We start from the raw sequence: 12,244 nt of genomic DNA, 5'->3' as shown, positions 1-12,244 counted from the left end.
ATAAGTAATTACATTATGGAAATACAAGCTTATTCTTTGATTGTGTAAAACATGGGTTTCAACTATTCTAAGAGGAGATTCTAAATTTACTATCAATGTGTAAGTGTTACAAATCCACATTTTTATCCAATAGACATGTTCTTAAGTTAAAAATTGTGAGTAGGTAATAATTAATATCAGAATCTATATGAACTTTTTATTGATATGTGACTTTCTTTAAAAAATACTTTAAGTTGAAGCACACTTAGATCAATGTGAGTCTTTTTCTTAATGAGTGAAAGAGTCCATGCAACAAGAACATACCACAATTGAATGAATGGAATGTAACAAATTCTATGTCAATAAGAGAAGAGTTGGCTCTCGGATTATAAGTAAGGATTTTTTTTCATTTGAAAGGCATATTTTATGAACTGAAAAATGTAAACTCATGACACAATGAATTCAAAATAAAAAAGAACCGCAAAATTCATTTGATATGAATTTCTGAAAAAAGAAATGATAAATTGAATGAATTATCTATACTTTGAAACCTCGAGATCTTAATTTTATGATTCAAGGAAGAGAACAATCAAATATTACTGGTAGACCCTAAATACTTGAAAACTACTTCAGAAACACGCGTCCTTCGACCTTCCCTCTCATTGCCTTCCTCTCTTTTCCATAACCCCCACCTGCTACAAGATTTATCGGGAATAGAGTGGTCGAGGGTTCATTTCCCTGTTTCCAATAGTTAGCCTTAGCACCAAAGAGAAAAAAAATGAAAAAGAACTTATCGACTTGTCAATATATGTTGTACCTTTTTAGGTCAAGTTGTTGCTTAAAGTAATATCAAAACTAACTTCCACCGTATTTCTATTTTAACAATTAAATTTCAAATTTATCTATGCATATACCTTTATTTAATGGTGTGCAATTACAAACCGAACCAAAATCAAAGTGAGTTTGATTTTTTCAGATCGATTAATTCAGTTCTTCAAGTAGTTCAGTTAGAATAGTTCGATTATTAGATTTAATTTGATTTGGTTTTAATTCGAAATTTTTTAATCGAACTAACTGAATTTGAATAAATGTATAATTAGGTTTTCACATAGGAAATAAATTATAAATTATTTGTTGTTATTTTTATTCATATTTTTATTCATATTTGTTGTTTATATGAGTATCTATCTTATTTATTCTAATTATTTATCATCATTTTTAATATTTTTGTAGTATTGATTTATAAAAAAATAAAACATAAATAAATATATACAAATAAAATTTTTTTCTCAAGTTTGATTTTTTAAAACTAAATTGAATTAACTGAATTAATTCAGTTTCGATTAGTTCAGTTATTTGTGAAATTCGATTCGATTTCGATTATATTTAAATATGAATTCGATTAATTCGATTATTAAATATTCAAAATCGAATTAACCGACATAACCGTTTACTCCACCCTACCTTTACTCCAACATAACTTTTGAGTTTTATTTCCCAACTGCTTTTTCGCTAATTAGTCTATATGGGACTTTTTAATTTTTTGTGGGCTTAATTTTGATTTTGTTTTCACTTAATGAGTTTGCGAAAAAGCCCTATGTTGCAAAACATAACTCTATATGTGAGCTTTTAATGTATAATGATCTTGACTGGAAATGTTTATAAATCATATCAGATTAGATTGACACTTAAAATTTAAACCCTACTTAACTCATTTATTTATTTTTTTTGTTTTTACTCAATCATTCTGGTATATTATTAAGTATAGAAAAGATAGAAAGTTCTAGAAAATTCAAGGGGTGGCCATCAAGGCAAAACGGATCAATCAAAAGGAAAAATGAATGAGCACAACATTACATAGATAACAAAGAAAGCGCAGCGTCATTGAAACAATTACCGCCTATCATAGCAGCCAGCGTTGGTATTAAAATTCTATTAAAATATTAAAAATATTTATATTTTAGAATTAAAATTAAATATAAATGTTTATTTATTATATAATAATATTTTGACTGGGCTGAGTATGGACCTAAAAGTAATGTTTAGGCCCGATTTGACTCTTGTCAAAGCTTGCAAGCTTGACAAGTTTGCCCAATTCGAATTCCTTAGCACTCTAATCTTGACCAAGGATACTTTTTTTGGTTGGGATTTGAATCCTTTCCTTTTAAGAAGAGAATTATGCATTTTTGATGTAATTATTCAAATCCTTGACTCAAGTTAATAATTCCCTACTAAGACATAGAAAGAAGAGAGAAAAAAAATATATTTTAGATAAATTTATTAATTTTTAAAATAAATATTTTATTTTTAAAAAATATCTTTTACTAAATACATAAATTCAATCGTTGTTAATATTAATATTTTCGTTAATTTGATGATATGATAATATTTAAAAAATAATTTTATTTTTTATTAATTTTAAAAATTATTATTATATAATTTTTTTTACAAAAAAAATATAAGATGGGGAGTACCAATCGATGCTCCCCTCCCTTGGAGAAGTTGGTGTTGCTTGAATTTTTTTTTAAATATTTTTTTAAAAAATATATAATAACAATATTTTAAATTAATAAAAAAATACAATTTAAATTTTTTTTATTTTTTGTTAATGATATTTACACTTTTAAAGTGGGCTATCTATTTCTAATATTAATAAATTTATATAAAATTATGCTTAAAAATTAAAAAATAAGTATTTTATCCAAAAATTTGCATGTTCGGAAGATGAAAACGGGAAAGCCTAATGACCAGCCGCCACCACCAATCAACAAGCGACAAGTTGTGTAGCGTATGCATTTAGATATCTAATTCTGTACCAAAGAACGATACAATCTCAGAAAAAAGAAATCAAACTTACTAAATCTGTTCAGTTACTTTTGGCAAGTGGTTGAAACCCCACTTTACAACTATTTATTTGTACTTTCACAAACTTCATTCAAGTCATCCAAGAAACAAGCATCTCAAAGCGCAAATCCTATCTCCTGCAAACAAACCCTCGCCATGGCGAAATCATTCAATCCAATAACCCAAACATACACTTCCCCAAGGCCCCCTATCAAGCTACCAAACTCTCCCTCACCTCCTTCATATTCGAATCCACTTCCTCCATTCCTCACGAAACCGCTCTCGTCGATTCTTCTAATCGAAATGAAACCTTAACTTTTCTCCAACTCAAAGCTCAAGTCTCAAGTCTGGCTTACGCATTCCTCACTTAATAGAGACATGTGCCAAGAATTTGGCCCACGTTGAGATTTTTCAGGTACTTGTTTTGACACCTGACAGATGGATACAAATCATCTGCCCCTTTACTGTGCCCGCTCCCGTGCCTCCTCTTTATTTTTTTGTCACTAGCCTTTTCTCTTTTACGAGATGGTAAATAGTTAATAAGCAGTAGAGTTAAATTCAACTAACACGGTTATATGTTTTTTCAACTATTAATGTAACTTTAAAAAATAAAATAAAATCGGATGAAACGTGGCAAAAGGTCTTTCAACATAACTTTAAAAAACAAAATATAAAATTGAACAAACGTAAAAGTAAAACTATTAAAAATCTTAAGAATTAATCGAAAGAAAAACTTAAAAAGGCTAAAATATTAGTGTAGATAGAAAGCAACAGCCAAGCAAAAGAAAAGTAGGAAATCAATAAAAAAAATACTTAATAAGGGATTTTATTTTATTTTATTTTATTTTTTAAAGTTGCGTTAACCTCTTGTACATGTTATGACTTTTGTTTGGTTAATTTTTATTTTCAAGTTTGTAAGGAATTTTTTGGAAAATTGAGATCTCTGTAAAAAATGTTGAAGAGGTTAAGGACGTAAAGGAATAGAAAAGCAACATAAAAGCAATAAGGGAAAAGCAGAAAAACAATTTTAAAAGGAAAAACTTACATAGTTGAAAATATCTTATGAAGTAGCAAAGCAACAGGAAAAAGGAAGTGGACGGTAAATAAAAAATAGACATATTATGAAGAGATAGAACAGATGGGCCAAACAGTTGCGTACACCTCACTCTGCTTTTAGCTATTGCCTCTTGGGATGGGATGTAGTGAATTGAAAGGGAAATATTGATAAACCTTAAATTATTTAATACTATACATTTCATGTATAATTAACTTTAAAAAAATTTGGGTCCAATTCGTTCTAGCTAATAGGCTTGTTCCTCTTACAAATTTGCATTGACATCTCGTAACATTTGCATTATTTTATGATCAAAGTGGGTTGTTGTAAAACAAAGTACCTATGCATCATGATCCGAAATAACATAACATCGTGCAGGGATATGGTATGACAGAAGCTTGCGGAAAAATTTCATTGGAGAATCCTAAGGAAGGGCGTCGTTTTTCGGGTTCAACTGGAACACTCATGCCTGTAATAGAATCCAAAATTGTTAGTGTCAATACAATGAAACCCCTCCCACCACATCAGATAGGAGAAATATGGATTCGAGGACCGACTATCATGCAAGGTACATGAGCTTTATTAGGTGTATAATCCTGTCTTTGGTTTGCCATAAACTTTAAGAAAGGACTCAATTTGTTGCCCTTATAACAAATTCTTCTTATTTAGAGGTCTCTAGTCTTGTATGGGAGAATGATCAAGTAGTCATGGGGCCGAATGCCAATGTCTGTGCGAATGATCTATATGAATTTCTTTGCTTACAATTTACGAGACCTGCATGTTTGTCCTTTTATCTAATAACCTTAAATTTGTTGACTATATAAATTAAAAAATATTAATATATTATCCCACAAACGCTACAAACCATGATTGCAAATTCATGATAACCATGATTGCAAATCACTCAGTCTATATTACTACTAACCTGATACGGGTGTTCCCACAAAATGAATGTCGTTTTAGAGTAATAATTCACAACCCAACTCACCATTTGAAAAACAAAAGGGGAGAGAGAATGATTGATATAGTTGTCGAACCTGTTGGGCTACAAAATCATGACTGGATTTTCCTTTTATAGTTATGATTTATGATTTTTTTTTTCAGGCTATTTTAACAATCCAGAGGCTACAAAGCTAGCTATGGATGAAAAAGGATGGCTGCGTACTGGGGATCTTGGATATTTTGATGAACAAGGACAATTATTTGTTGTAGACAGGATAAAGGAGCTTATAAAATGTAACGGTTTTCAGGTAATATTCCAGACATTGTCAAATGTAGTCATGTTTCTGTTCTCTACTTCTTCTAAATGAACTTATTTTATCTATTCATACGGCTGTTTGTCAGGTCGCACCAGCAGAGCTAGAAGGATTGCTGCTTTCTCATCCTGAAATTGTGGATGTTGTCGTCATTCCGTAAGTAGCCTGGAAATTGGATATGTTTCTTTGCCAACAACAACATGGGAATTAGATTACTAATTGTCTCCCTCTTTTTTAGATTTCCTGATGTTAAAGCTGGAGAGGTTCCGATGGCATATTTTGTTCGCGCTCCCAACAGCTCACTAAATGAAGATGATGTTAAAATTTTCATTGCAGAAAAGGTAATGAGATCCTGCTCTTTAGGTCTCACACTGTTTGGGCTCATAAGTTTTTCTACTCTGACATATTATAAGTCTTTGATTCCCACAGGTTGCACCTTACAAAAGATTGAGAAGAGTCACTTTTCTCAATAGTGTCCCAAGGTCAGCCTCGGGAAAGATATTGAGGAGAGAGCTCATACAGAAAGTTCGATCCAAGATATAGGATACCAATTTCTCTTTTTCCTTCGAGAAAATTTAAGGGTTGAAGTTCATTACTAATGTTTTGTGAATTCTCGGTTTGTGAGTTGTTATACCACTGTAATATTCTTAGGTGTGCATGTAATATTTAATCCAAATAGTTAGCAAATAGCAACCAACTATATATTTATTCAATTATAAGTAATTTTACTTTCTCGGATGTTCCTTAAACTTTAACCCAAAGCTAGGAAAGTTTTGAAAGGGGACGAAAAAATAAAAAATTTGTGGGGATTCCCTCTCTAAGGATAGAGGAGATAATGTCATGTACCTATAGTAACAAGACGAAGAATAGAGGAGATAAAGAGGAATAGCGAGTAATTTTAAAAAGCCTTGATACCGATAATTGTTTATGGAAAGATAAATGGGGAAGGAGGAATAACGTGAAACTTAAGGTAACAAATGAAGCAACAAGTTCTAATTTATTCAGTTAGTTCCCTGACATTTATGATAAAAAGTTTTGAAGTGGAGTATTAATAATCTTTTCGTTAACCTTATCTAGAATGTGCTAAATCCCATGTTTAGCAAGGTGAAAAGAGGTACAGCACATATGAGCCCTTAGCCTTAGCCTAGGGTTTGGGGCACAATCTATCTGCCTAGGTTTTATGTATCACAAGAAAATGAATGCACTAAGCTATTTACAAAAAATGAAAAAGTACCAAATCAAAAACTATCTTAACCATCGATCATAAGTGATTAGGCCTAATTTTAAATTCCTATCACATGCTTGAAGTTAAGTCTATATGTCATCATGTGTTCATAGCATGTGAATAAATGTAAGGCTAAAAAGATAAGAATAAACTGGCACATGCATTAATGTAAAGTTATAATAGAGTTATATGTTCTCCATATTAAAGTGTCAACTTTAAACGTATTAAAAGTGATTTACTTCAAAATTTTGAAAACTTTTTATATTAATGTTAGTTTGAAATTCTTGCTTAATATAACTATATTACTTGATTTGTTTCTACGTATTCTTTGTTATAATGGCTTGAGAAATTTCTCGAGGTAGAATGATTTGTTTATTTAACTAAAACCTCAAGATTAGGAAGCAAATGCATGTTATTTGGAAACCTTGCTTAAAATGTATAGCTCTATTCCTTAATTTGCTTCCACATAGTGTAATGGCCATTTTTCACCACTAACAATTGTTGTACTTTTTTGTCCTCTTTAATATTTTTTTCATATAGCATTGGCTAAAGGCAAAATGTGGCTACAAGGGACAGGCAAATGTGGCGAATCAACAAAGAAATCCAATTCTTAACAAAATCCATATGGTCTTTGTTAACAATATCCTTGTGAGAGTTCATAAATATTGGTTGAGTGATATTGGGGCTTGGTTTGGCAATGTATTGGATATCTTTATTCCTAAGAAGAGTTTGGTTCGAAGGAGATGCTTTGGATTTATTCAATTCAGCACTTTTATAGAAGCACAAAGACTCAATGGTGAGTGACTACTTGATTTTAAATAAGAGGCAAATGTTGCAAGGTTTCATCCAAGGATTGCCTTATGAAAGAAACATATTGTAGGAGTGAATAAAGTGACGCAAGTGCAAACCAGTAACGCAAAGGAGGACATACTAGCAAAGGACGGTTCTTAACGTGGGAAAAGAAGTTACTTGGAAGTGTTGGTGAGTGTTGAAAGAATGATTTGAAACTGGTTGAAGCAAGTCAAAGCAACTGCGAGCTAAGAAGGAAGCAATGGCTAGTTAAAGGAGTTTAAGTAGGAAGCCAAAACGTCATCATTTCACAATTATTAAACCAAGAGTTGTGAAACGCATGAGGTGAAGTCGTTTTATGTTAAGGTTTCTTTTTCTTTAGTTTCTATACGACTTGAGTCTTTGTTGTTTTAGTTTCTTGGTTCTAAATGACTAGTAAACTCGTCGTTTTATTCATCTTCTTTGATTTTTTGTTGTGACCGTTGTCTAGGTCAGTTAGTTTTCTTCATTCCAGTTGAGTTTGTTACATGTAGTTCCCGAGGCTACATCTAAGCTGAGGATAGTTCGTTTTGAATTGAAAATACTTGTATAAATATTGAGTTGGAAATGAAAAGTTGTTGAACAAGTCAATATTAAAATTTTCTCATTTTCTTCATTTTCTCTGTTCTCCATTCTTCTAGTTTTTCTTGCTTTGTTTATCCTCCATTTCTCTACATGATATCAGAGCTTTTAATCTTGAGGGACCTGTGATTTTGCTCTTTGTTGATGAAATTGTTTCTTCCAAGCATCAAAGATGGCTACTGCAGGCTTTTGTGCTACAGCTCCACCGATTTTCTTTGGAATTAACTATCCTTTTTGGGCAGTTAAAATGAGATTGTATCCTAAAGCTTTCGATCTTTGGAACATGGTTGAGACAGGCGAGATTTCGGTACAACGACATGCCAATTCGACCTTGGCTCAAATCAAACAGCACAGTGAAGAGGTTGGTAAGAGATATAAGGCTCTTATCTGCTTTCAATCAGTAGCTTCAGAAACAATCTTTGCGAAGATCATGAATTATGAAGATCCAAAGCTAGTGTGGGATAGTTTGAAAGAGGAATATCAAGGTAGTGACAAAACTAGAGCTATGCATGTGTTGAATATTTTCAAGCAATTTGAGTTAATGAAGATGAATGAGGATGAGAATATTCAGGAGTATACTGATAAGCTGATTAATCTTGTGAATCAGCTTAGGTGGTTGGGAGAGGAGGTCAGTGATAAAAGAATTGTGAATAAGATCCTTGCGAGTATTCCAGATAGATTTGAAGCCAAAATATCATATTTGGAAGACTCCAAGGATTTAACCAAGATCACTGTTAATGAACTGTTAAGTGCTTTACTTGTTTTAGAGTAGAGAAGAGCACTTTGGAATAATGAAACCCTTGAAAATGCTATGGTTGCAAAGACCAAAGGCTTAAGGGTGAAAGAGGAGAGTGCAAAGAAGCTCAAAGGCAAACAAAGCAATTCTGGTGAAGGAAAGCAAGGAAAGAAGCAAGAGAAGTTCTCTCCATGTACTCATTGTAAGAAAACCAATCACACTCCTAAATACTACTAGTTTAGGCCTAATGTGAAGTGCATATTATGTGATCAGCTTGGTCATGTTCAAAAGGTTTGTAAATTCAAGAAAGGCAGTGAAGAAAAAATAGTAGTGGTTGAGCAGACTGAGGAAACTGATGAAGTGTTGTTCATGGCTAACTTAGAAGCTGAGTCAACTAAGAAGAGTGTTTGGTTATTGGACAGTGGATGTTCACATCATCTCACTAGCAATGAGGAACTGTTTTCAAAAATTGATAGAAGTTTTTCAGCACAGATCAAGATTGGGAATGGAGTATTCCTAAAAATACTTGGGAGAGGAGCTGTTGTTGTTGAGACACTCTTAGGTATAAAATACATCACTGATGTTTATTTGGTTCCTGAATCAGATCAGAATTTGCTTAGTGTTGGTCAATTAGCAAATAAACATTATGCATTGTTTTTCAAAGATGATGTATGCACTATTTTTGATCCATCTAGTGATGAATTATTAATTGTCAAAATGAAAAATAATTGTTATCCTCTAAATCTGATGAATGTTGAGCATTCTAATTTTGTAAGTGAGGATAATGCTGCTGAATTGTGGCACAAAAGGTTAGGTCACGTTAACTATAAGTCACTCATGTTGTTGGCTGATGATAAATTAGTTGAAGGCTTTCCTGGTTTTGGCAAAATAAAGACGTTGTGTTAGATTTGTTAGCTTGGAAAGCAAAGCAGGGGATCTTATCCTAAGCGTAGAAGCTGGTTTGCAAAACAAAAACTTGAATTGGTACATACAGACTTGTGTGGTCCAATGAGAACACCTTCTCTGAGTCATAGCAAATACTATATAGTGTTTATAGATGATCTGACTAAGTTTAGTTGGGTTTATTTTTTGAAAATGAAGTCAGAAGTACTGAGTAAGTTTCTGAAGTTTAAGGCTCAGGTAGAAAACTTTTCTAAGAAAAGGATTAAGATACTTAGAATTGACAATGGTTTTGAGTATATAGCTTTTGAGTTTGAAAACTTATTGGTTAAGCTGAGAGTGAAACATCAGCTGACTGTAGCTTATAATCCTCATTAGAATGGGGTTGTAAAGAGGAAGAATAAAACCCTAATGGAAATAGCTAGATGTTTAATGTTTTAGAAAGATATGCCTAAAGTGTTTTGGGCAGAAGCTGTGAATACAACAAATTATATTTTGAATTTGACTTATTTAAGAGTACTTCCTAATGTAACAGCTTATGAATTGTGGTATGAACAGAAGCCTAATGTTTCACATATGAGGGTTTTTGCTTTTGTTTGCTATGTCAAAGTACTAGATGAAAAGAGATCAAAGCTTGATCCTAAGTCTATTCTAGCTATTTTCATTGGCTACAGTGACTTGTCAAAAGGTTATAGACTGCATGATGTGAAGTCAAAAAGGATTTTCATTAGCAAAGATGTATAGTTTGATGAAGGGCAAAAGTGGAATTGGGATAGCAAAATTATGCAGGACTTTGGTGTTATAGTTACTGGTGAAGATGAGCAGGAGCAAGGAGGTGATGATGAATCACTTGACTTGGTGGATGAAAGTTTAGCTGTAAGAGGGACTAGGTCACTTGCAGACATCTATGAAATATGTAATTTAGCTTGTACTAATCCTGTTAGTTTTGCAAAAGCTCAAACTGATGAGAATTGGAGAAAAGCCATGGATTCAGAAACGGACATGATTTTGAAGAATGAAACTTGGGAGTTAGTTGACAGACCAAGTGAACAGAATGTAATTAGAGTTAGATGGGTTTTCAGAGACACGTTAAATCATGATGGCTCAATTAACAAATACAAAGCAAGACTAGTGGAAAAATGGAGTTCTACAATGAAGCTGATGAGAGCCAAACGCTCATGGCATCAAATGGAGGTTGTGCTAATGGATGGTCTGAAAATTCGTCAAATGGATTGTGGGGTGAAATAGTACCATTAGATTACGGGCTTGAGGAAATTAAGCAGCTAATTTGCACTAGTAGTTGTAGCAGCTTTTATTTTTGATGAAAACAAGGTGTTGTAACGTGCGGGCCCAGGAACCCGACCTTCAGACGCGATGAAAACTCTAAAACTAGGAGTCGCCACCAATCTTTTTTACTAGGTGTGATTGGCCACCTATTGACTCGATTCTAATCGACAAAGTCTTAATTAGATTTAAGCGCCCCGAAAGAATCTTAAACTGGTGTACATTTTTCGAGATCTAGGTTCGAGAGTACGATTACGCCCGAGGAAGGATTAACATCTTCGGAACGCCCGTTCCATGAACAGTATCATTTTTAGATTATCCTATTAGGCTTTATTTTTTTAGTTCATTTTATTTCCTTAGCTATTATTTACTTATTTTATCTCCAATTTTATTAAATTATATTATTTGATTATAAAGTGAAATGCACGTGTGAGGCAAGATGAAATGCATGGCGTCGGATAAAAATATGTCGAACGAATAACGTTTTATCGAGGACTTTCTCCCGAATCCGCCCATCATACTGGCGGGATCCGAGGTGTTCTCTCACCTAGGGAATTATTTGAGAAACTCCCCTTCGCAAATTCAACGAATAATTCCCATCATTGGAGTTATCGTACGTTTTTCTTTAAAAATAATGTTTTCATGAATATGAACCTAATACGAGCGAAAACCTTTTACTAAAGATGTTTCTCGAGCCCTCTCATCATACTGGTGGGACCCGGGAACATCTTTTCACCTAGGGAACTTTTCGAGAAATACCCGCTTTCGCAAGATCCTCGGAAGATCCCATCATCGGGACTTATACTCGTGAATAGAAATATCATAATACCATGATGTGCATGATGCAATGGAGACATATGATATGCTTTTTGAAATTTATTCTTATTTTATTATATTTTATTATTATTATATTTTTTTTGCTTATCCGAAGTTTCTCCTATATTTCCCTTTTTAATATTTGGATACTTTATAAATTGTCCATGATTCCATGTTATTTTAGGGAACAAAAATCTCATCATTTTTTTACTATTTTTATTATTTTATATTTTATATTTTTTATTATTTTTTATTATTTTATCCTTTACTTTATTTCTTATTATTATTATTTTTTATATTCTTTTTTTTCATCTATTATTTATTTATTTATTATTTCTTGAATGATTTTATGTTGTTATTTTTTTTTCATAAAAATTTTGAGATCTCGAAATCGAAGTCCTCCCATTGTACTGGTAGAGCCTTAATTCGGATTCCGAACCTAGGGAAAATCAACCCGGGATTACGACTTCTCGCATCTCGATCGAACATCCCATCATCGGTATATTAGACTTATAGTTAATGTCATGAATTATTATTATTATTATTTTTTATTTTTTAGGAGTTAATTTTCTAAGATTGATTCTCATACCTTTTTTATTACTTTAATACTTAATCCAATAATTTCCAATTTCTTAATTTAATCTAAATATAAATCTTTAGCCTACCATTTACTCCATTCATTTATATATTATTTTTATTATTATTATTATTATTTTATTTTTCTTTATATTTGTAGTAAA

The 12,244-nt window shown here is 32.2% G+C and overlaps 1 protein-coding gene and 1 pseudogene across 2 annotated transcripts; both read left to right on the top strand.

The window, feature by feature from the left end:
* The first annotated feature begins 2,878 nt into the window (after nucleotides 1–2,878).
* LOC18598027 (putative CoA ligase CCL7) lies at nucleotides 2,879–5,846 on the top strand (annotated as a pseudogene). Its single transcript, XR_016026413.1, has 6 exons — nucleotides 2,879–3,238; nucleotides 4,256–4,445; nucleotides 4,982–5,127; nucleotides 5,222–5,289; nucleotides 5,372–5,474; nucleotides 5,563–5,846. The product of XR_016026413.1 is annotated as a putative CoA ligase CCL7 (transcript).
* Nucleotides 5,847–7,940: 2,094 nt separating this feature from the next.
* On the top strand, nucleotides 7,941–10,652 carry LOC148762361 (uncharacterized). Its single transcript, XM_088806336.1, has 5 exons — nucleotides 7,941–8,396; nucleotides 8,541–8,706; nucleotides 8,815–9,381; nucleotides 9,940–10,092; nucleotides 10,210–10,652. Exons 1-5 carry the CDS (start codon nucleotides 7,941–7,943, stop codon nucleotides 10,650–10,652), a joined length of 1,785 nt encoding a protein of 594 aa, XP_088662462.1.
* The last annotated feature ends 1,592 nt before the right edge of the window (nucleotides 10,653–12,244 follow it).

Source organism: Theobroma cacao, chromosome 5 (assembly GCF_053813885.1).
Source record: "Theobroma cacao isolate CCN51 chromosome 5, ASM5381388v1, whole genome shotgun sequence".
Taxonomy (NCBI): domain Eukaryota; kingdom Viridiplantae; phylum Streptophyta; class Magnoliopsida; order Malvales; family Malvaceae; genus Theobroma; species Theobroma cacao.
This window is presented reverse-complemented; position numbering and strand designations above follow the sequence as displayed.